Source organism: Mustela nigripes, chromosome 3 (assembly GCF_022355385.1).
Source record: "Mustela nigripes isolate SB6536 chromosome 3, MUSNIG.SB6536, whole genome shotgun sequence".
In the NCBI taxonomy this organism is placed as follows: Eukaryota; Metazoa; Chordata; class Mammalia; order Carnivora; family Mustelidae; genus Mustela; species Mustela nigripes.
In genome coordinates, this window is record NC_081559.1 from 91,689,720 (window position 1) to 91,714,254 (window position 24,535).

Genomic DNA, 24,535 nt, shown 5'->3' on the forward strand with positions numbered 1-24,535 from the left:
TCAGTAAAGAAATATGAGATAGAATATTAAAATAGCTCTAGGGTCTCAGGAAGGGAATTATAAATATAAATTCTAAGTCAAAAGGGCATTGCCATTTGTTTTTGTGTGTCTTCTGGCTATTAGCCCAGGAACAAAACTGCCTGAATACTTTGCAACTGCAGGAGGCCTAAAAAGAGCCATGCTACCAAAATGTTGTATGAAGTACAACTTAGAAAAAAATGTCCCAAAAGGTGCCTAACACGGAAATGTAGAGATATTTGATAAACAATTCACATGAGTTTTGCCTTAACTTTTAATTTATAAATCCTAACTGCACAGATACTTGACAGGTACTTCAACACATACATAGAAAGAAGTAAAGTCTATCCATACCATATTGTAATGTCTAAAAGTTACACTGTTTTACCCTCAGTGAAGTGCTAACATTCTCTTAACTTTTCTTCCTCATGCCCAAAGACAGGACTTATAAGATTAAACTACTTGAACTGGCAAAGGTAGTCCGAGATAATCACACAGATGGTGTGATTTCATCAACACTGGCATGCATGCGTGCTCTCTCATACCTCTCTGTCTCTCAAATAAACTTCACAAGCACTCATGTGAGCCTGCAATATTAATAATCATTAAAACAAATTTTTCTTGCTGAGGAAAATTATTAGTCATTTATACCCTCGTATGAATAGAGTCTAAGGGACTGCTACCCTCATGGAATAAAAAAACAGGAAACCGTTATTAACAAATGTCTCTAAAAGAGGCAGTGGATAATTACCATCCTTTTGGCCACCATCACCCTCATAATAATGGCTAACATGTACTTGGATCAGGCATGGAAGAATCTGTGTCCTCTGAAAAAAAACCTCTGCTAAGCTATAACACAGATAACATGGTTCTTAAAATATTTGTACAGGTATAATGCTATTGCCAGTGAGTCATAAATGGCCAAAGGAAAACTGTCCCAAAAACATATATGTGGGAGCAGTGCTTTGGGTATCAGCCACATAGCTAAAGTTGCTGTCAGAAGTCAATGAGTATACTCTTTATCATCATCTCTCATCAACTATAAGATTATAATTTTAATTGGGTTTATTTTTCCTGTTCCTGGTTATAAAATGTATACCACAGAAAACTTGAGAAAAAGATATGAAGTAAAATATCAAATAAATAGCTCACTACCAGAGAAAACAAAAATTAACATTTTAGGGGCGCCTGGGTGGCTCAGTGGGTTAAGCCTCTGCCTTCGGCTCAGGTCATGATCCCAGGGTCCTGGGATCAAGCCCCACATCGGGCTCTCTGCTCAGCAGGGAGCCTGCTTCTTCCTCTCTCTCTGCCTCTCTGCCTACTTGTGATCTCTGTCTGTCAAGTAAATAAATTTAAAAAAAAATTAACATTTTAGCTTATTTCCTGCTTATGCTCTTCCTTTTTTACTTTCAAATAATTTCCTTTAGTCTACCCAGGCAAGATCATTATGTATATGAACTATTTTGATTTTCTTTCTTGAGAGTTAAATCATGAATATATCAAAATATACTTAAATGTGTTATTTATGGTGGCAATACTATATTCTCTAAAATGGGATAATTGTTTTAATTATCTTTGATACTATAATATAAATGTATATAAACTTACACATTTGTATGTGGAAATATATATGAATACATATTTATATGTAAATATATCTTAATATATAGTTAGTTGGTATATAGTTAATTTTTTTCTATTATGAAGAACCTGACAACAAACCCTGACTTTTTGTGCAAAAATCTTGATTTTTTTTTTTTTTTCAGATTAATTCCAAGAACCAGAACTCATGGTTAGAATAAGCCTTTTGGGCTTTGGTGGTCTTAAAAATAAAAAAACAAAACAAAACAAAAGACAAGGCCTAAGGACAAGGATGCCAGATGTTGAGAAAGGATGCAGGCTGAAGAACTGTAGCACATTCTTAGAGACTTCCTCACTGGGCAAGACCAGTCTAAATGCTGGAGCTCTTGGAGATGGGGGGCAGAGGACAGGGGTACGGGGTGGGAGTAGACATGTCCAGGACCCGGTGAGGAGGGGCTGAAGCAGCAGCTGGGGCTGTGGTGGGACAGCAAGGGGGTGGCTATATATTAAGCATGTCAGTATTTTTATGGCCAGAATGAACAGGTCTTTCTGTATTTGATGAATACCAGAACTTTTTTTTGATACATTACTTCAGGAAAGTTTCATTTCATGCCTTTACCTTTTATACATGAAAGCTTCCATATCATTGTAGTCTCATTAGTATTACCTAATGGCTTTTTAAATTCTTGTCGAGTTGTTCTCAGTGAAAATTTGAACTTTTCTTCAAATAGCTTGCTTATTTTAATATTAAATATTATTAGCTAATTAAATACTTTTTCATCACTTCTATAAGTTTGTTGTTGTTGATAGAAACAAAGCTACAGAAGACCCTGGGCATTGATCCCAATCTCTGTAATCCTCAAGCCCCTTTATTAAGTTCAACATCTGCAAAATGAAGATAACAACAGACCCCCTACACTGGGTTGCATGAGTATATACATTAAATCACAAAGTTTTATTCAGTAGTAAATGTCAAGTGGAAGCCTATTCACTGATTAAAGAGATTGTCCCAAACTGTCACAAAAACTGACAAGATACAAATTTTTCCTTGAGCAAAATTGAACAAACCACATGCTAAGGACTTTCAAGTACATTGTAGATATTCAAAACTGTGAATAAAAAGCTCACGCGTTAACAGAAAAAGAATGTGGATCTATCACATTGCTTTTTATCTGTTTTACCTATATCAGGCCATTACTGCATTCTTATGAATTCTAAGGCTGTACAACTGAGTTTATTTGCCTAAGTATACAGTCATTTAATCTGCAAATAATGGTAGTTTTGTCTTCACTCTGCTCATTATCCTGTTTTCTTGTTTCAAGCCTTATTGAATTACCCAAAACAATCTTGTTTACTCTGGTTTTAATGACAATGGTTCCAATGCTATAGCAATATGCTTGCTTCTCTCAAATTGGTAATGTAGTTATTGTTAATAATGCTTCCATTTCACTTGAAAGTTTTAAATACAATGTGGTAAACTATTTTGTTAAAAACTATATGTAGTTTTAATAATATGGTTATGAATGCCTTTAACAAAATATCTGAGGCCCTAAACTATGATTATCCAAAGCAGACAGTCCTAAATTCTGTAAATTAGTTAATCAATAGATTCCATATCATAGAATATCTACTAGTATGCTGCACTTGAGTAAAATAGTACTTACTCATTTCAACTTATAAGCATTACAGATTAAAATTATGTGCATGTCTAGAAGCCCCATTTAAACTCCACTTCCTCAGTATAGCCAAACATGGTGTTAGCCATACCACTCTAGAGAAATGTCTACCACTTTCTAGAAGGTTACTCATGAAACCATAGATTTTTTGGACCAAAAGCACCTTTAATGCCCCCAGCATCCAAGAAATCAGTGCCTAAGTCCTTTCCACAGTATGTCTGAGCAATATTTTCTAGCCTATGCTTACTCCTTGAACCACAGATAACACCTTATCTCAAGATGTGTACTTTCATTCTGGACAAGTTTGTTCAGTAAATTTTAATATTGACTCAAGAAATCTTTCTCTCTTACAACCATTGGTTCTTTAGGGGGTAGATATTCTGTAATTTGATCAACATGAAATTGAAAGACCAAAAGAACCCCCCTGGCTAGAAGTGCATTTTTATCCTGTTAACCAGCTAGTTTCGCTTCTGTATGAACGCTTGCTTGTTTCCCGCGCGCGGGCCCCCTGAACCAATCCGCTGGCGCCAAGTATGCCTGTTCAAACTGTCAACCAATCAGCTCAGCCCTACCCAAAACTTGTTTGTATCTGTCTGTAAAAACCCTGCACCAACCCAGCTCTGTACCCCTAGGCGTTATCAGCAAGGAGCAGCGCAGAGGTCCAGGTTCGAACCTGCAATAAACGACCCTTGCTGCTTGGCTTTGACTCACGTCTCTGGTGGTCTTTTAAGGTGGTATTTCAAAATATCTGAAGATGGGAAAAACCACATTCAATCCGCCCCACCCCCCGCAAGTACCAGGCTTAAAAAAAAAAAAAAAAAAATCCCTTCATTTTCTGTATTTCTTCAGTCATTCCCAGTTTGCTGATATAAATGGTTGGCTTACTCTGGATGACTGAAAAACATTAACCTTTAGTTCCTACCACCTCCTTGCTTCTAAACTTAACACACTGGCTCTTTCTGTTCCTGCCCTAATTACATTTCCTTCCCTTCTATCCAACTAGCTTAGAAAATAAAACTTCTGTGTCACCTTAACATGTCCTTATGAACAGAGACAGAGTTAATATCCAAAAGATTAGATTTTCAAATAGCTGGTTATTATTAAGTACCTAATATCTTGTTTTCCAAGTCAATAATTAACTTTTATGTTTGTTTCATAAAATCTGTTAAACTGGACTAAAGTCAAGAGACCTGCCTTTTGTTCTGCTTTGGTGATTCTCGAGCTTCTTATTTGTAGAATGAGATGTTGATGGTTTCTAAACTCTTTTCTATTTTTTAACCTCAGTAGGAATGCTGATGTCTGCGTGTTGTTGTAGAACAAGAAAATCACCTAATTGCTCTCAGCATTATGTCAACAGAATTATTACCAAAAATATGTCATGAGAGGTTTCATACTACCTATATTTCATATGTGAGTTGCTTCAGTTGATCAAAGATTATCTATAGGGGTACCTGGGAGCTCAGTTGGTTAAGTTTATGACTCTTGATTTCAGCTAAGTTCATGATCTTCGGGTCCTAGGACTAAGCTTTGCATGGGGTTCTATGCTTAGCAGGGAGTCTGCTTGAGGATTCTCTCTCCCTCTTTCTCTATCCTTCCCCCGCTCTCTCTCTATAAAATAAATAAATCTTAAAAAATTATCTATAAACATATATATATATATGTATATATATATATATATATATATATAATGGCAGTTGAGTCAGTACATAAAAGGTTAATAAAAATAGAAGTAAGAAGATTGAATAAAATGAAATTATTTGTTATCATCTTATCTAATCCTTATAAAGCTTTCTGGCATTTGAACATCAGGACTGAATAGTACAGCAGGTTTTCCTTTAAGCAGAGCCCAGAGCAAGGAGAACACATTGCCCATTACAGCCTTCTGGAACATTTTTCCAGGCATAAATGTATGCAGTGTAAATTACTAGCATTCTCCTTTACCAAAAAGAATATATTTTTCTTCATGTACTATCCACCATAAAGACAATATTCATTAAAAATCAAATAATAATGAAACCCCATTGAGTGGCTCAAGCATCAGTATTCAGAATGAACCAAAAAAAAACATCCTATGAGACTTAGAATACAATGCAATTGTTCTCAGTATCTAAAAACAATTGCTAAAATGAACAAGGTATGAGTACTTAAAGACCTTGAATAAAAGCAAATCCAGTTGCTTTGTGTTTCATTAAAGCATGTCACCAACTTCTACAGAAGAGAAGCAGGAGACTAAAAGGGTGCATAGTACTCCCCTGCCCACGTTTCTGAAAAGAAAACCAAATAGGCTGACAAAGAGCATGAGTATTAAGTGATAAAAGCAGCAATTTCATTTAGAGAAGTTTTTAGTTTCTTTGCTTTTACTTGTTTTTTTCATTGTAGTGCGGAGAAGTGGTCGCACCAGTATGTATGTAGAGAAAATATTTGCACCAAAGATATGCAGAAGATAATCTGCAGGTATCTAGGCAATCAGGAAGAGAACATTTATGTAGTGAAACCATACAGGTCTATAAGCTAAGAAGGAAGTAGAATCTTGTACGATACAATATGGAAGCTAAGCACAAGTACTAGATGGGGCCAGTGGCCTTGTTTGCCATGGATTGGAGTTCAGTGACTGACTTGAAAGGATACTGATGTCAAAGGATAATGCAAAACTCTCAGGTATCCTGTAGATTGTAGAACATGTGGAGAGACAATTTCTCTAAAAGATAGGAAGTTCCTCATTGTATAGTAATATACTGTTCTTCTGCCCAGTGCTTGCAGTTAGGCAATGACAGGTTATCAAATAAGCATGTCCCAATTGGTATGTGAGCATTCGAACTAAGTAAATGGGGTCCTCACACTATAAAGCAGTGCTTTTTCATGCCAGGAACATCTAGACCTAGGAATTTTAAATAAAACAGTTTTTATTTCATATAGCTGATTTGCTTAAGCGAGAATCTTATCTATAGCTTGAATTTCCCTTGGAGTTCTTCTTATATTTCTAATCAATTTCTTATGAAGAGTAACCTTAAAGGGCACCCATATTCTCTCCCCAAGGCAGAGCCTGTTATTAATACAATGTTAGGGCTCAGTCAGAAAAATTCCAAGTGTTGCTTCCTTTGTTTTGGTAAGTTCTCTATATTAGCTCCTATGTGCACCTCTGTGTAAGGAATCACTGTGCAGGCCAAATGTTCCTTTCTCTAGATAGCTTATAAGCATCTGGACAAATTTACATTAGAAATTCAATTAACTTTATATTAAAAGGTCAATTAACTTGGCCATGATAGAGATTGTTTTTAATTACTTTTCCTTGTAGGGCTTCTCTTCTTGTCCAAGCACAAGTGACACTATCAAATGATAGTCTCACTGCCTGTTGGGTGCCTGAAATTCATATGCAGAACTCACTGGAAAAACTGTCTTGATTAAATGAATTTACTTTTATAATCCTTAGGACTCAGAATATCAATAAGCAATGATAGGATATTTTCACTTAAGCAATCTCTAAAATACTGTTCATGACAGTATCCTTCATTATTTGTCCTTGCTGGTTTTTATTTTCTTGGTAGAAGATAATAATAAACAAAAATCATTTTAAATAGTTAGCCCTCATTACATCATATCACAGTATATTGTATGAAAAATGAATAAATGACTACAGTAAAAGCAAATGATTCTAATTCCATTAGAGGGCTCTTAGTTATCTTTGGGTTCACATGGGTCACAATTTAACTTACTCACATGTCACTAGAGCATTTATACTTGAGAAACCCGAGAGATCACCACTTGACACTATATAACATGTTGTAGTGTAGTGTCTACTTCTTACCAGGAAGTAACCAATACTAAGCTATCACTTAATCAAAATAATAAAAATCAAAAATATCACTTAATCAAAAATAATAAAAGAAACAAAGGAATAAAGAAAGGTATAAATATATAAGTAATATATATATAACTATACTTTACATATCCATATATTAACTCAGATCTCCAGGTGACCAGCAACTTAAAAATAAAACCAACACTACTCAAGAGTTATGAGGGGAAGTCTGCAAATGAAATTTTTTGTTTTATTTTTGAAGAGGGGACCAGCCTGTACCTTACAGGAGTGGTAACAATGTGCTTTATCTGTATAGTTCTCACTACAACCCTATGGGGTAGAATTCATTGTTTCCATTTTACTGAAGAGTAAACAGAAGCTCTAATGTAGTCAGAAACTACACCCACATCAATCTGCCTTTTCAGACATTCATTTTCTCCTAGGATACATGCACAGATCTAAGAGTAGTGAGGCCATGAAGTGCTTGTAAAAGTGGGTTTGGGAGTGTTTTGGAGGGGAAGTTTGGGAACTGAATCCAAGGAAGGGAAAGGTTTTGGCCAGTGCAACTCAAAGAGTGGGGCCATAAGAGTATAAATGAACTATGTCATTAAACATATTTTCCCCTTATATTGATAGTTTCTCAATGAAGGGAGCTGTGCACAGATTTACATTTTAGTGCATGCTTCTTTGTCTCCTCCTGGACCATTAACAGTTTGCAAACCAGCAAGCCGTCCACGACCACGCATAGGTGGCACAAGCGTAAGGAATATCCTGTGAAATTTTCCTTTACCCTGAACAATTAAATGATTTTGGATAAAAGTTACCTTTAAATTTACTCTATGTGTTTTTCCATTTATAAAAAAGTATTAAAAAGCCACTTCAGGGCACGTGGGTGGCTCCGTCAGGTAAGCATCTGCCTTCGGCTCAGGCCATGATTCCAGGGTCCTGGGATTGAGTCCCATATCAGGCTCTCTGCTCAGTGGGGAGCCTGCTTCTCCCTCTATAGCTCCCCCTGCTCATGCTTGCACTCTCTCTCTCTCTCATTCCCTCTCTCTGTCAAATAAATAAAATCTTAAAAAAATAAATATTAAATGCTACATCTTATCCATATTTCTATACTAATGAAGGCTTAAATCTCAAGTGTTATAAAATTATGAGGGCCTTTATTTTTTTTTTAAAGATTTTATTTATTCATTTATTTGACAGAGATCACAAGTAGGCAGAGAGGCAGGCAGAGAGAGAGGAGGAAGCAGGCCCCCTAGTGAGCAGAGAGGCTGACATGGGTCTTGATCCCAGGACCCTGGGATCATGACCTGAGCCAAAGGCAGAGGCTTTAACCCACTGAGCCACCCAGGTGCCCCTTATAGGGGCTTTAATCTTAGTTGAAATAATACTACTCTTACTAGTTTTAATAAGCCAATCTCCTCCAAAAGCAAAGAAAAATAGTTATCTTAAAGAACGAAAAATATTGCTATCAAACAGCACGGTGGTTGGAGTGAAATACAAATTTTAAAAATGTGTTATTCATACCTGCACCTCCGCCAATGCTTAGAATCTTAATTTCAGATTTTCTATCACCAATCCTGAAAAAAAAAATTATGTCATTTAAGAAAAATGTGCTATGTGCTTTGTAAAATCTGATTATTGAATCTAGTTTAAGAGAATAAACTAAAATTATAATGAACAAAAACTAGGTCAACATGAAAGGTCACACTCAGGTCAGTGGTTACACTGCTGTGTTTAGAAATCTTTAGAAAATATGTTCTACTCATTAATGACTTTGAACTGTGAGACTTTTGAAAAGAGCACTATAAACATTTCAGAGACAGGAAATGCCATTTGTTTAGAGATTGTATGGAAAAAAAACCAGATAAAGTGAGCCTTTGAGTCTAGTGATCTAATAAGCCATCCATTATAGTAGAAGGAAGGCTAAGGTGATTAATACTGTATATATGCTTTCTTCTTTCTTGATAACTTCCTTTCAATGAACAAATGTTTTTAAACATTTATTGTGTGTCCATATTTAGCATTAGGGATATAAAAGTGAATAAAACTCTGTTTTGTTCTTAAGTTAAAATGTGAGATAATACAATCCAGTATTAAGAAAAGGGAAAGATGGCAAAGTAGTAGGATCCTAAACTGATCTCCTCCCACAGACACACTGAGGCCACAATGACATATAATACAACTCACCCCGAAAACAACCTGAAGACTAGCAGAAGGAGATTTTACACAACTAAAGACATAAAGAAGCCATATCAAGAAGGGTAGGAGGGGTGGACGTATGGGAGGACCCAAACCCTCAGCATGGCAACTACAGGCTGGAGGGGTATCAAAGGCAAGGAGATCCTTCCTAAGGTGTGAGGGGGTGAAGCCCCAGCTGATGCACCCCATGTTACAGGAACCTATACGAGGAAGACAAGCCTTCAGAAAATCTGGCTTTGAAAAATCAGCAGGAATTAACTCCAGGAGAGCCAGGCCATAGAAAACGGAGACTCTGCTCCTAAAAGGTCAGCACACAATATCACTCAATCAGAGACCCAGTACAGAGACAGAAGTTTGAAAAGTACCTGGACATGAAGGAAGAAATGTATTAACTAATCTCAGCGTTTGTGCTGGAGGGTAGAAGCTTTCTCCAGGAATGGAAGTTTTGGCAGGCCTCATTTTTCTTGCCCCTTTTCAGTCTAACTAGCTAGATGTTGGTAGTAGCCAATGTTGCCACTCTCCATCTACTGCTTGCTCTTCCTGGCAAACCCCTGCAGACCTGCCCCAGCAGGCAGCCCTTCAAAGCAGGTCCTACACCATCACACCCAGAAGACAACCCCACCTGGGACCAGTGCCCCACAAAAGTGATTTCTTCACTGAGGATACTAAGGGGCAGCCCCACCCACCAGCAAACCTGCAGTAATTGTGGCTAAGCCTCTCTGAAAGCTGTCTTGGGAGCTTACACCACTGACCAGCAAGTGCCCAGAAGCTATAGCTTGGTCTGTCAGCCATCCAAGCTATAGGCCATCTCTGGCCATCATTGTGCTCACAGTAGTTGCAATCTGATCACAGGAGGGTACAGAAAGCCCACACAAGGGACACCCCAGGAGCACCTGGTTCTGGCGAATGGAGGCACTGCATTACTGGGCCCCACGGAATGCCTTCTACATAAGACCACTACTTTCAAGACCATGAGATATAGCTGACCAACTAATGCACAGAAATAAACAGAGTATCAAAAAAAATTAGAAGACACAGGAATATGCTCCAAACAAAGAACAAGACAAAATATCAGAAAAAGAACTAAACAAAACAGATAAGCAGGTACCTGATGAAGAAATGAGAGTAATGTTTATAAAGGTGCTCACCAGATTTGGAAGAGGAGTGGATGAACTCTATGAGGACTTCAGTAAAAACACAGAAAAATGGAAAAAAGAACCAATCAAAGCTAAAGAATACAATAACTGAAATGGAAAATATACTAGAGGGAATCAACAGCACATTAGAGGATCCAGAAGAACAGAGCAGCAATCTGGAAGTCAGGATAATGGAAAGCACCCAAGCTGAACAGCAAAAAGAAAAATTTTCAAAAAATGAGGATAGGTTAAGGGACCTCTGTATATCAGGAGTACTAACATTTGTATTATAGGGGTGCCAGAAGGAAAAGAAGGGGCATAAAACTTACTCAAAGAAATAATTGCTGAAAACTTCACCAACCTGTGGGAGGAAGCAGTTTCAGGAATAACAGAGAGCCCCAAACAAGATGAACCAGAGGAGGTCTACACCAAGATACATAATAGTTAAAATGCCAAAAACTAAAGATAAGATGAAAATCTTAAAAGCAGCAAGAGAAAAGAAAGCACTTATGTACAGAAGAAATCCCACAATGCTATAACCTGATTTTTCACCAGAAGTTTTCCAGGTCAGAAGATAGTGGCAAGATGTATTCAATGTGCTGAAAGAAAAGCAGCCTACAACCAGGAGTATTCTACCTGTAAGATTAACATCCAGAATTGAAGGAGAGAGAGTTTCCCAAACAAACAGAAATTAAAGCAGTTCATCACTAAAGCAGACTCACAAGAAATGTTAAAGGGACTTCTTTATGTGGAAAAGAGAAAGCCATAACTAGAAATAAGAAAACTATGAAGGAAAAAAAATTCACTGGTAAAAATCAAATAAAGCTAGGATAAAGGGTAAAACATAAAAGTAATGAAATAAATTCTATCTACAAAAATTAGTTAAGGATTACACAGAATAAAAAGTTGTAAAATATGATATTATATACATAAAACATGGAACAGAAGTAAAAATGTTTTTATTTTAGAATGTGTTTGAATTTAAGCAACCATAAATTTAATATAGACTGTTATATACATAAAATGTTATATGTGAACTTCATAGTAACCACACACACACACAACACCCCTATAGTAGATACACAAAAAGTAAAGAGAAAGGAATCCAAGCTTTACACTAAAGAAAGTCATCAAATCACCTGGCAATATAGCAAGAACAAAACAAAAGAGAAGAGCTACAAAAACAATTATTAACAATTGTAAATATTTATTCACCTAACAGAGAGGCACCTACATATATAAATCAAATATTATCAGATATAAAGAAGTAACAGTAATACAATAATAGTAGGGGACTTTCATCCCACTTACATCAATAGATAGACCATCCTGGCAGAAAATTAATAAGCAAACAGTGGCACATTTTTTTCAAGTGCACATAGACATTCTCTAAGACAGATCATATTAGCTTACAAAACTTGTATCAATAAACTTAAGAGAAGTGAAATTACATCAAACATCAGAAAAGATCACAATATGAAACTAGAAATCGATTATAAGGAAAAAGAGGGGGGGAAATGGAGGCTAAGCAGCACACTACTAAAAAAACCAATGAGTCAACTAAAAAATCAAAGAGAAAATTTTTAAAAAATACCTGGAGAAAAATAAAACTGGAAACACAGCAGTGCAAAATGTTTGGGATGCAACAAACGCAATTCTAAAAGGGAAGTTGATAGTGATACAGGTCTACCTAAGAAACAAGAAAAATCTCAAACAATCAAATCATACACCTAAAGGACTAGAAGAAGAATAAATGAAGCTTGAAGTTAGTAGAATGAAGGAAATAACAAATATCAGAGAGGAAATAAATGAAATCAAGACTTAAAAAACAATTAGAAAGATCAGTGAAACCAAGAGCTGGTTCTTTGAAAAGTTAAACAATTCATAAACCTTCAGTCAGATTCATTAAGAAAAGTGGAGAGAGGACTCAAATAAAATCATAAATGAAAGAGAAGTTACAACTGACACTACAGAAATACAAAGGATTATAAGAAATACTATGAAAAATTATATGCAAACAAATTATACACTGAGAAATAGAAGAAATGGATAAATTCCTAGAAAAATATAATCTTCTAAGACTGAATCAAGAATAAATAGAAAAATCTTAACAGGCAGATTACTATTGACAAAACTGAATCAGTAATTTAAAAACTTCCAACAAACAAAAGTCCAGGACTAGAGGGATTCACAGGAGAATTCTACCAAATATTTAAAGAAGAGTTAATACCTATTATTCCCCAAACTATTCCAAAAACTGGAAGAGGAAGTAATGCTTCCCAATTCATTCTGTGGTGCCAGCATTGCCCTCATACCAAAATGAAATAAAAATACTAATTTTTTTAAAAAATTACAGACCAGTATCCAACATAGATGCATAAATTCTCAACAAAATGTTAGCAAACCAAATTCAACAACACATTAAAAGGATCACTCGCCACAATCAAATAGGATTGATAGCGGGATACAAGGATGATTCAATATCTGCTAATCAATCAATGTGATATACCACATTAACAAAAGGAAGGACAAAAAGCAAATGATCATCTCATTAGATGCAAAAAAGCATTTGACAAAATTGAAATCTATTAATGTTAAAAACTGTAAACAGAGTGGGCTTAAAGGAAACATACCTTAACATAACAAAGGCCATACAGGAAAAACCCACAGCTAGCATTATACTCTGGTGTAAAGTTGAAAGCTTTTCCTCTAAGGTCAGGAACAAGATAAGGATGTCCACTCTTACCACTTTTGTTCAACATAGTACTGAAGTCCTAGCCACAGCAAGCAGACAAGAAAAAGAAAAGACATCCATGTTATTAAGGAAAAAGTTAAACTGTCACTCTTTATAGATATGATATTTTATGTACAAAAACCTAAAGATGCACTAAAAAACTATTAGAGGTATGAAATCAATTCAGTAAAGTTGCACGATCCAAAATTAATAAAAATCTGTTCCATTTCTGTACATTAGTAACAAACTGGCAGAAAGAGAAATAAGAAAGCAATCCCAATTACAATTGTATTAAAAAAGAATAAAATATCTCAGAATAAATTTAAACAAGGAGGTGAAGCATGTATCCTCTGAAAACTATAAGACACTGATAAAAGAAATTAAAGGAACAGAAATAAATGAAAAGATATACCATGCTCATGGATTAGAAGAATTAAAATTGTTAAAATGTCCATATGACCTAAAGCAATATACAGATTTAATACAATTTCGCTCAAAATACCAATAGTGTTTTTCACAGAACTAGAACAGATAATCCTTAAATTTGTAAGGAACCACAAAAGACCTCAAATAGCCAAAGAAATCTTGAGAAAAGAACAACAAAGCTAGAGGTATCACAATCCCAGATTTCAAACTATATTATAAAGTGATAATAATCAAAAGTATATGCTACTAGCACAAAAACAGACACATAGATCAATGGAATGGAATAGTAAGCCCAGAAATAAATGCATACTTATATTCTCAATTAACCTATGACAAACGAGTCAAGAATATACAATGAGAGGGTTTCTGGGTGGCTTAGTTGATTAATCATCTGACTCCTGGTTTAGTCATAATCTCATGGGTCATGAGATTTTGCTCCATGTCAGGTTCCATGCTCAGTGGAGAGTCTACTTGAAAGATTCTCTCTCTGCCATGCTCTCTCACTCTAAAACAAACAAATAAATCTTAAAATAGAACAAGTGAAGGACAGTCTCTTCAATAAATGTTACTGGGAAAACTGGATAGCTACATGCAAAAGAATGAAACTGGATCACATTCTCATACCATAAGAAAAAATAAACTCAAAATAGATTAAAGACCTGAATATAAGACATGAAACCATAAAAATCCTAAAAGAAAACATAGGCAGTAATCTCTTGGACATTAGCCTTCACAAGATATTTCCTCTGTCTCCTCAGATAAGGGAAACAAAAAGCAAAAATAAACAGTTGGGAGTACTTCAAACTAAAAGGCTTTTGCATGGCAAAGAAACCAGTAACAAAACAAAAGGCAACCTAGTGAATGAGAGGAGATATTTGCCAATGACATATCCCATAAAGGGTTAACATCTAAAATATATAACGAATGCCTACAACTCAACAGAAAGAAAGAAAGAAGGAACAAAAGAAAGACAGACAGAAAGAAAGAAAGTCCACTTAAAAATCTTAGAGGACCTAAATAGACATTTTTCCCAAGAGGATATACAGATGACCAACAGACACATGAAAAGATGCTTAACATCACTAAATGTCAGGGCAGTGTAAATGAAAACCATAGTGAAATATTACTTCACAAAAGTCAGAATGGGTAGTATCAAAAAGACAAAAAATAGCAAGTGTCAGTGAGGATGTGAAGAAAGGGGAATGCTGGTGCACTGCTGGTCAGAATGTAAAATGGTTCAGCCACTATGGAAAACAGTATGGAAAGAGTATGGAAAACAGATTCCTAAAAAATTAAGAATAAAAATACAACACAATTTAGCAATTCCACTTTTGGGTATTTACCCAAAGAGAAGGAAAAACCTAATTAAAGATATACGCTCCCCTATGCTTACCATTATTTATAAAAGTCAAAATATGGAAGCAACCTAAGTAAGAATGGATGAATGGAGAAATATGTGATACATATACACAACGGAATATTACTCAGCCATTTAAAAAATGAGAACTTGCCATTTGTGACAACATAGATGGACTTAGAGGGTATTCTAAGTGAAATAAAGAAGATGGAGTAAGATAAATGCCTTATAATTTCACATCCACATCAGATCTAAAAAACAAAACTAACAAATAGGCATCATCAACAACAATAACAACAAGAAACAGAAGCAGACTCATAAATATAGAAAATACACGTGGTTGCCAGAGGGTGGGGAGTGAGGTGATGGGTGAAATAGGCATGGGGTTTAAAGGATACAAACATCCAGTTATAAAACAAATAAGCATGGGAATGCATGGGAATATAGTCAATAATACTGTAATAATTTATGGTGACAAGTGGTAATTATACTTACTGTTGTAAGCATTTTGTAATGTGTATGCTTATGGAATCACTACATTGTGTACCTGAAACAATACTGTATATCAACTATACTTCGATTAAAACTAAAGAAAAAACTAGAGCTCAGTATATGGTTTTAGTACTGGAAATGGAATCGGTTGATTTACTGGGAGGTAGCAGTAGGACTTGCTTTTGATTGATGCTAATAAAAGGGAAAACGGTATTATGACTGTCGAATTTCCAGCTTGGGTGACTGCATATGGTGAAAAAAAAGAAGCTGGAGAATATAGTTTGAAGGCAAGTTTGTGTTTTGTCAGGGTGCTTTGTTTTTTGTTTTCTCTTTTTAATTGGAATTCTACAAACATTTGGATATGCAAGATTTAAGTTGAGTGGGAGACAGATCGGGTCAATGATGTATTCTGGAAAGTTAGCATCATAAAGTTATGGTCTAACTAGGAGACTGGATTCTACCACCCAAGCATACTGCAAAGAATTAGACAAGTAGTAGGATAATGATGTAATGCCAACTTTTAAAAGTCACTGATTTATGGGGAACACACAAAGGGGACAAAGAAGAAAACAGTAAAGCTCAGAGAGGATAGACTCAGAGAAAGAGAAAGCCATTAGTAGTGTTAACAGTAGCAGAGTGTACTACCAAAAAATAAAGAGGAATCATCTCCATTGAATTTGGCAATACGAGTATCTTTGATAATAGTTTTAAAAAGAATGTTGAAGGCAGAAGTCAGATGGCAGTGAGATTAAAAGTGAGCTGAATAAAGAGAAATAAGATCTAGAGATTGTTGTACTATAATGAAAGGGTGAGAATGGAAAGGGAAAACAGGAACCGGGAGTGGTATTTATGTGGACTCTAGCTTTGCAGCTGCTTTTTTTCCCCTGATATGAGAGAGCCTGGACAGAGTAGTAGAACAAAAACAGATTGAAGCCAAGTTCACAAAGGATAGATTCAAGGACACCTATGAATGAATTGCCTTCCTTAGTTCTAATTATCTTCCCACTCATGATCATAGTCCTAATACACCCATCCCTATCTATGGGCTTGGTTAATTCTTAAAACTGCTTTATATCTGTAGATAGCATAGTGAAGCCATGGAGCACAGCACCAAGGTTGAAGCCATGGCCTACTGACATATTACCTTAAGCAAGTTATTTAATTTCTCTGCATCTTTACTACCTATGAAATAGGATAATAATACCACCTACTGTATAGAATTGTAATAATAGTATCTAGTTTAAAGAACAGCTGTGGGGATTAAGTGATTTAATTCACGTAAATCTCTTAGAAATGTGTCTGCACATGACAAGCACTCAACATGTAATAGGAATTGTTATTGCTAATCGTCCAGCAATTGTCAAGCAATTGTCCAGCCACAACTAAGTGATTTCACTCTTTGAATCTTCACAATTTTTCTATGAATTAGACACTACCATGAACCTATTTCACACATTATGATGAATAATTATTGAAAACTTACCATTTTCCAGCCAGGGATCTAACTGTATAACATATAGGGGTGCCTGGGTGGCTCAGTCATTAAGTGTCTGCCTTCGGCTCAGGTCATGATTCCACAGTCCTGGGACTGAGCCTGGCATTGGGCTCCCTGTGCAGCAGGAAGCCTGCTTCTCCCTCTCCCATTCTCCCTGCTTGTGTTCCCTCTCTCACCGAGTCTCTTTCTATCAAATAAATAAGTAAAATATTTTTAAAAAATAATAAATGTATAACATATAACAACAGCAACACAATTTATTATTTACAGCAATATACTGGAACTCTCCCCACCCCACACTTTGCATCCAGATGGGGATTGTTTCTCCAAGGAAACAAACCATCTTAATGAATAAACTTACAATACTGACCTCCGAGAATCTCTTAGTAAACAACTGAATTCACATCCAATTCCTACAGTGAGTCACCCACTCAAACTTCACTTACATACACAAAAAGGATCTGAACACTTTTTTTAGTGTCTCACTATTGATTGAAGGGATAATCAATCACATCAGGTAACTAGGAAGTTCCCCTAACATGAGAGGGACCAAAAGAAACAGAAAAAGAGCACTCAGAAGAAATATGCAGAGAGCAGAGGAAAATTTTATAATAGATAAAAAAGGTATTACACTTGTGAAAGATGAACAGGCTATAAAAAAGAAAACTTTTGAAAATTAAAACTATAATAGTAAAAAAATTAATAGAAGGGCTATAAGATAAAATTGTAAAAATTGGATATGTAAGAAAATTAGGGAATTAATTCAGGAGGTCTGGTGTTTGATGAATATAATATCCAGAAAGAAAATCAGAGAGAAGGGATGATAAAATAATACCAAATTTCCCTGAGATGAAAGATCAAAATCTTGATTGAAGTGGCCCAGGGACTACCCACAAAAACGTGTGAAAAAGGAATGCCTGGGTGGCTCAGTCGGTTAAGCCTCTGCCTTCAGCTCAGCTCATGACCCCAGGGTCCTGGGATCGAGTCCTGATTTGGAATCCCTGTTCAGTGGGGAGTCTGCTTCTCCCTCTGCCTGCTGCTCCGCCTGCCGTCCTCTCTCTCTGACAAATAAAATCTTAAAAATAAAATGTGTGAAAAAGTCCCACACTACAACTCATCTTAAAATTTTAGAATACTAGACAGAACATCCTTAAAACGACTAAGTAGGGAAAACAAAAACAAAACAAAACAGAAAGGTCACAAGCCAAACAAGAACAATTTGAAGGACATTGGATTTCTCAATAGAAACTAGTTGCTAAAAGAAAATGAAAAAATACCTTTAAATTTCTGATATAACATTTCAAGATAGCAATTGCTATCTAATAAAGATGACCATAGATTGAAGTTACTTTTAAACATAACAAAATCTCAAAGAAGTTTACTTTTCATGCACTCTTTCTGGGGAAGACTTAAACGACAAGAAGAAGTGGCGGGGAGGGGTAGGACAAAGTCGAGGATGATAAAAGTCTAAAGAAATCAAGAAAAGAATGACATGAGAACCAGAATCAGGGTATTCAGTACTGCAGAGAGGAGAAGAGAATTTCTATAAGGTGAAATAAATTCTATCAATAATTGTATGGCAGATCACCAGCAAATCACCAGAGTGGAAAAGATGAACAGAGTTCCAGAAAAGATGTTCCCAAGGGGAAAAATTAACGATGACTTGATTTGTTGGATTATATTGAGAGAAAATTAATCCTTCTGCTTGGGGTACAAGTAGTGACAGGTATATTAAAAACTAAGAAAAGAAACTAAAATCAAAACAATAGTTAACTCTAGGAAAAAAGCAAAAAGTACCTGAAAGGAAATGTGATTGTAGTATAATGTATCATTCAATTATGTATAATAGGTACATAGGCAAAATGATATAAACATTCAAATTATTGAACCCAAAATTTTGACATAAATATACTGACATGATAGGGAAGGAAATGTATGTGTTGATTTAGCTATTTTAATACAGTAAAATTAAGAAAAAGAAGAATAACATGTTATTTAGAATTAGGAAAGAAAATTTCATAAGAAACAGCTAAAATAAAATGTTGAAAGTGGTTGCTTCTGAGAGGGGAGTAAATAGGGCTAGGAACCAGTTTTTTGTTTTTTTACCACTGCAGTGCTCATTTGGTTATGCTTTTGAAAGTTCTTCAGTCTTTCACAGAGTCTACATTCAGTATTTCAAAACAGACTGTGGACACCATGAAGATAGGGGTCATCATTCATTATGTTATATCCATTCACGGTGCCTCTTCGAATCACTGATGACTAAAGAAAACCAAGGGTCTGGATAAGCTACAGATATGAACACAGACCTTTAGTACTGCAAAAGAATTCAGAAATTAGCTTATAATCTTTAATTTTGAAATGAACAAAAAGACCCAAAGAAGTAAATTATTAGTTCCTAGATAAGAAGTTACCTGTATTTGAGGTTGCTTTGATTTTGGCATCATTGTTCTAATACTTAACTAATTTTTAATAAATTATATAACACTCTATTTAAAAAAATTTAAAACTGAACCATGGAGAATATAAAGGGAAATGGAATTTCACACACATCCAACAATGCCTGCTTTCATCAGGCAGAGGTACTGTCCTGGTGAAAGAATTTCAGGCCTACAATAGAGAAATCCAGCAAAAGATAAAGTATCAGTTTTCTTTGCTTTTGCAAATTGGATCCACAGTCAGTTATTTCTTCCAGTTTTCTATCATTATTTCCTGAAGCAGAGTAAGTTACAGCAGTCCACCCCAGATAGGTGATTTGATTATCTTTAGCATGTGGAATCTTTAACTCTCATAATGCTTATCAGCTCTGGCACAAATTGAACACATTAATCACCCCCCCCCCCCCCCCCCCCCAAAAAAAAAAAGTCTGCAAGAAGGATAGGAACTGGTGAGTTTCACTGATAATGGGAAAATGCCCTTTTTTTTTTTTTTTTTTAAAGAACCACATTGCTAATATTAAGTTGAAAGGAAAAGACGGGGTTTTTGTTTTTCTGTTTGTTTGTTTGTTTGTTTTGGTTTTTTTTTTTTTTTTTTTTGAGAATGATAACTGTAAAAATGGATAAGGAAGTGAATTTAAATGGATATTCGGAGAACCCAGAAGCACCCTTTCCTCAATCCACTGGGGTAAACAGTATTTGGTAACTATTTATATTTTATTCTAATCAAAAGAATACTAAATTCTGCATTTGGTACGTTTTTGAAACGCGAAATCTGGAGGACTGAAAAATCTGAGCTCAAAGATTTGCATCTTTTCCCAAACGAACATGGTTGTATGCCTTCAAATGGTTAACGCTTATCTCCGCGCAGCTGGAAATCCTGCACAAATCGGAGCCTTTGAACATAGAAAGCGAGCATCTAACTAAAGCACTGCAGGAGAAGGGGCGCAGGGGTGGGGGTGGGGGCGAGGAGGGCTGGGTGGAAGCTGCTATCAGTAGCTCCTTCTTATCCCCGCACCCAGCCTGCAGGGCTGGGCTCGACCCATCTATCATTGCACACCAGGCGCCGGAGGCTTGTCTTTTTGACAAAAACGTCCTTTTTTTGTTACCTTGCTATTATTCCTGGCAGCTTCTTGTCCATGAATTCCTGCATGCACTGGTGTTCCGTGGAACTGTTGAGAAACCTCCGAAAAGATTCAACGTATCTGTTGTGGTCAGAAAACAAGCTCCTCATGGAAGATGCCATGTTTGCTTTTTTGATGGAAGACAGAGAAGGAAGTTTAACTTCCCCTCCTTTTCTTCCCAGTTCCTTATTTCTTCTCCTCAACAGAACCCTTTCCCTCCTACCCTCCCTCCTCCACAAAAAAAAAAAAAAAAAAAAAAAAAAAAAAAAAAAAAAAAAAAAAAAAAAAAAAAAAAAAAAAAAAAAAAAAAAAAAAAAAAAAAAAAAAAAAGAAAAAAAAAAAAAAAAAAAGAAAAAAAAAAAAAAAAAAAAAAAAAAAAAAAAAAAAAAAACCCAAAACAAAAACAAAACAACACAAGACAAAACCCACCAAAACCTGCTTTGAATTTAACAGGCACTGAAGGCTGGTGTGCAAATCTCATTATTACGTCAGTCATTTGTACAGGACTTTGGCTGCTACTTTAACCCTTACACTGTTGTTTTGTAAGAAAGGGAGGTGGGAAAGTAAAGCAATAAATCCACTGCTACAACTTGTTTGTTAACGCTTCAAGTTCAGAAAGTCGAAAACACAGACTGGATTCTAATAATATCCTGTCTGTGAGCAGCTGCCAGACATAAATTCCAAGTGGGACAGTGGCGGCTTTAAGGGCAAAAGGCGACAAGCACAGGGATAAACACCCATGGAAAGAGCTAAAGACCATTTTTAGAAATCTTCCCGGGGTTGAAATCTTTGACAGATTTCCTCCTCCTAGCTCCGGTCCGAGCTTTCTATAGGAGAATTTCTTGCCCTCCCCCTGCTCAGTACTTGAACTTTACACTCCTGCACTGCCTTTCTTCAAATGCTGTTGTGATTCAGGAAGTCTCTTTAGCATAAACCAAGGGGAAGGAACTATTAACCAGTAGGTCTGAGAAGCCTGCTGGAGGCAGTGAAGGGAATGAGAAATCACTCTCTGGGTACAAATGCAGGAGAAAGGGTAAAGCCAGCCAAGTCTCTAGGAATTCCCCAAGTGCTTCTGAGCATTGGATCTTACCTAGGGTTGGATGAGCTTCTGGTGGCCCAGCGTTATCACCAAAGACGCAAAGTGTTAGAATATCCACATGCTGGACTTTTTACCCAGGATAGGTATTTAAAAAGACCACTCCCAGGGCACCTGGGTGACTCAGTCAGTTAAGTGTCTTCGCTCAGGTCATGATCCCAAGGTCCTGGAAACCAGCCCAGAATCAGGCTCCTTGTTTAGTAGGGAATCTACTTCCCCTATCTCCCTTGGCTCCCCTCTCCTCTTCCCTGATTGTGCGCGCGCTCTCTCTCTCACACTGTCTCAAAATAAATGAATAAAATCTTTAAAAAAAAGAAAGAAAGAAAGAAAGAAAAAAGAAAATCACTCCTCCAGCTTAGGATGTTAATAACAGTATCTATCTCAGGAAAGGTTTTAAGAATTAATGAGTTAGTTCCTATACATCTCTTAGAAGTGTGTCTGCCTAAGCCATTCCCATGCTCTGATTAAGTTCCAAAACTGCCCTCCAAGCATTCAACACTCCCAAGCCCTCTTTTATAAGCATTCATGGTCACACTACTCTTGGAGCTGTGCCTTTACCTTAGGAGAAAATGGGAAATCTGGAAAAGCAGATTGATGTGGGTGTAGTGTGAAACTGTGTGACCTTGGCTGAGACAGAACCTTCTGTTTGCTCATCAGTAAAATGGGAACAATGAATTAAATCTCGTGGGGTTGTAGTGAGAGTTCTCCTGGATTCTTTTATATCATGATTAGCACATTGTTACTGCTCTTGTAAGGGGCAGGCCAGTCCCCTCTGTAATAAGAAAACAACAAGAGTTGCCGTTTTACTTACAGACACTGAAAGCTGAGTTTCATATCCTTTTCCCATGTCATGAAATACTATTCTTCTTTGGATTTTCTCCAGTCATTGAAAAAAGTAACAGTTATTCTTAGCTCATGGGCTGGATGAAAAACAAGATGCTGGGCTGGATTTGGCCCATCGGCCCTAACTTAGCTCCTGGGACTGCATATAGACAGACAGACATATGCTCTTTAACTCGTGCGTCTATCCACCCAGCCTGGTTCTTCCTCAGACCGACTCTCACAAGCTTCTGGTTCTTCATTACAATCTCCCACTCTTCCCTTTAGAGCTAATCCAAGTGGTTCATTCACATATTCATCTCCTGAACAAATATTTAGTAAGGGTATACTGCGTGATACTCGGTTGTGAAGAATGGCATTGACCTTACCTTCAAAAGTTCCTACCAAAACCTACTTCTAACTAAAGCTCACTCTTCCCCTAAGACTATCACCTCGCCCATTGCCAAATCTTCCTCAACAGTCTGTTCTTCATTCATTTCTCATTTGGGATTTCTTCCATCTTATTGCCTCTATCCTACTTGAGATTCTCCTTTTTTTTAACCTACTGCGCCATTTCCATACTGACCTCCCGATCTTAGGAGTCACACAGATCCTAGCCAATTGTATTGCCACTGCCAAATTCAGTCTTCTAAAGCACGGTAATGATAAAGTCACTCCTCTCCCCTCACATGTGTACTGTATCTCCACCATTACCCAAATTAAGTCTAAAGCTCATTCTTTGACTCTCCCACCCCAAATCATCCAGGCTTGTGTTTCATTTTCCTTTAAGCCTTGCTAGTGCATGCCTTCAAACTGTGCTACTTCTCTGGATATATCCCCGTGCTTTCCTGCCCACAGCTTCTCCATGCAGTAGCCCCTCTTTGACTAATGCCCTGCTTCTCCTTTTACCCTGCCCACCAAAAATGTTCCCACTCCTCACGTGCTACCACTTCCATGAAGCCTTCCATATTTGCCTCGAAAGGCTTAGGTGTTTCTTTTTGTTTGTGTGTTTGTGTGTGTGTGTGTGTGTGTGTGTGTGTGTGTGTGTGTGTTTAGTGCTCTTAATTTCAGGCCCTCTTACAACTTTGACGGCATTTGTTCTTGTGTTATGGTATGTTAATGCACCTGCCTTCTCTCTCCCGCAAGTCACTATGTGATTGCCAGCTAATAAAGACGGACTGAGTCACAACTGTGCACAATAGTTCAGTTATTTTTAAAAGATTAAAATTTTGCTTGATCACTTTCAGTATTGAGATACTCTCCACTGTCAGATAGTCTTCATCCTTTACATGACTGGTTCTGACTGTTAATAATAAAACTGTAATTCTACTTACTGAGTTCTTATTATGGGCCCAGAGTTATATGGGTCTTTTCTAGTTTAGTGTAGGATTTTTACTTTGTAGTAGCTCTGTGGGCTTGCCTATATGACAGATGAGAAAACTGAGATCCCAAGAGGTTGGGCCCTTTCCCCAAGGATGCCTAGTAAGGAAGGGGCAGGACTGAGAATATAATTCTCCTTTGTCAGATACCCAAACCAGTGCTGTCACAAACTCTATGTTCAGCCCAAATCTGCCTCCTTATAACTTATACATGGTATTCCTGTGTCTGGCTACTTAATCTACATGGAATGATTCTAATTTCTTCCCCGTACAACACCTATTGAAAAATTTGAAGTTGGCTCATAGGATAGCCCTACTCCTAAAGGTATCTCTTTCCTAATTCCATAATTCTTAGTTTATTTGGACTGCTATCACAAAAATGTTACACACTAAGTAGCTTAAAAAGCAATCATTTATTTTTCAGAACTCTGCATATCTGAGTCTATGTGTGTGTTTCTCATATTTGACATTCTAGTCAAAATCTACAGATGCTGGCAGATTCGGGATATGGGGAAGGCTCATTTTCTTGTTCTTAAACAGACATCTTCTAACTGCCTCTTCACATGTCAGAAAGGACAGGAAGTTCTCTGGAATCTTTTATAAGGGCACCAATCCTGTTCATGAGGCCTCTACACTCATGACCTAATCACTTTTCAAAGGCCCCCACCTCCCAATACCATAATGTTGGTGGTTAATATTTCAACATATGATTTGGTGAGTACTCAGATACTTGGTCCATGACAGGACCAATTATTTCCATGAC

General features: G+C 36.6%; 1 protein-coding gene across 5 annotated transcripts in view; it reads right to left on the reverse strand.

The window, feature by feature from the left end:
- The window catches only part of HNMT (histamine N-methyltransferase), a 46,270-nt gene extending 24,615 nt beyond the window's left edge, over positions 1 to 21,655 (reverse strand). Inside the window, exons 1-3 of one of the 5 annotated variants that reach the window (XM_059392819.1) lie at positions 21,569 to 21,655; positions 20,464 to 20,559; positions 8,605 to 8,657 (exon numbers count right to left, since the gene is read on the reverse strand). In XM_059392819.1, the coding sequence (XP_059248802.1) occupies positions 8,605 to 8,657; positions 20,464 to 20,507 (97 nt within the window). In that variant the 5' untranslated portion in view covers positions 20,508 to 20,559; positions 21,569 to 21,655. Of the gene's footprint in view, positions 1 to 8,604; positions 8,658 to 13,048; positions 13,167 to 20,463; positions 20,606 to 20,907; positions 21,327 to 21,568 lie in introns of those variants that run through there. The other 4 variants (XM_059392818.1, XM_059392817.1, XM_059392820.1 and 1 more) reach the window with 4 other exon arrangements.
- Between the last annotated feature and the right edge of the window lie 2,880 nt (positions 21,656 to 24,535).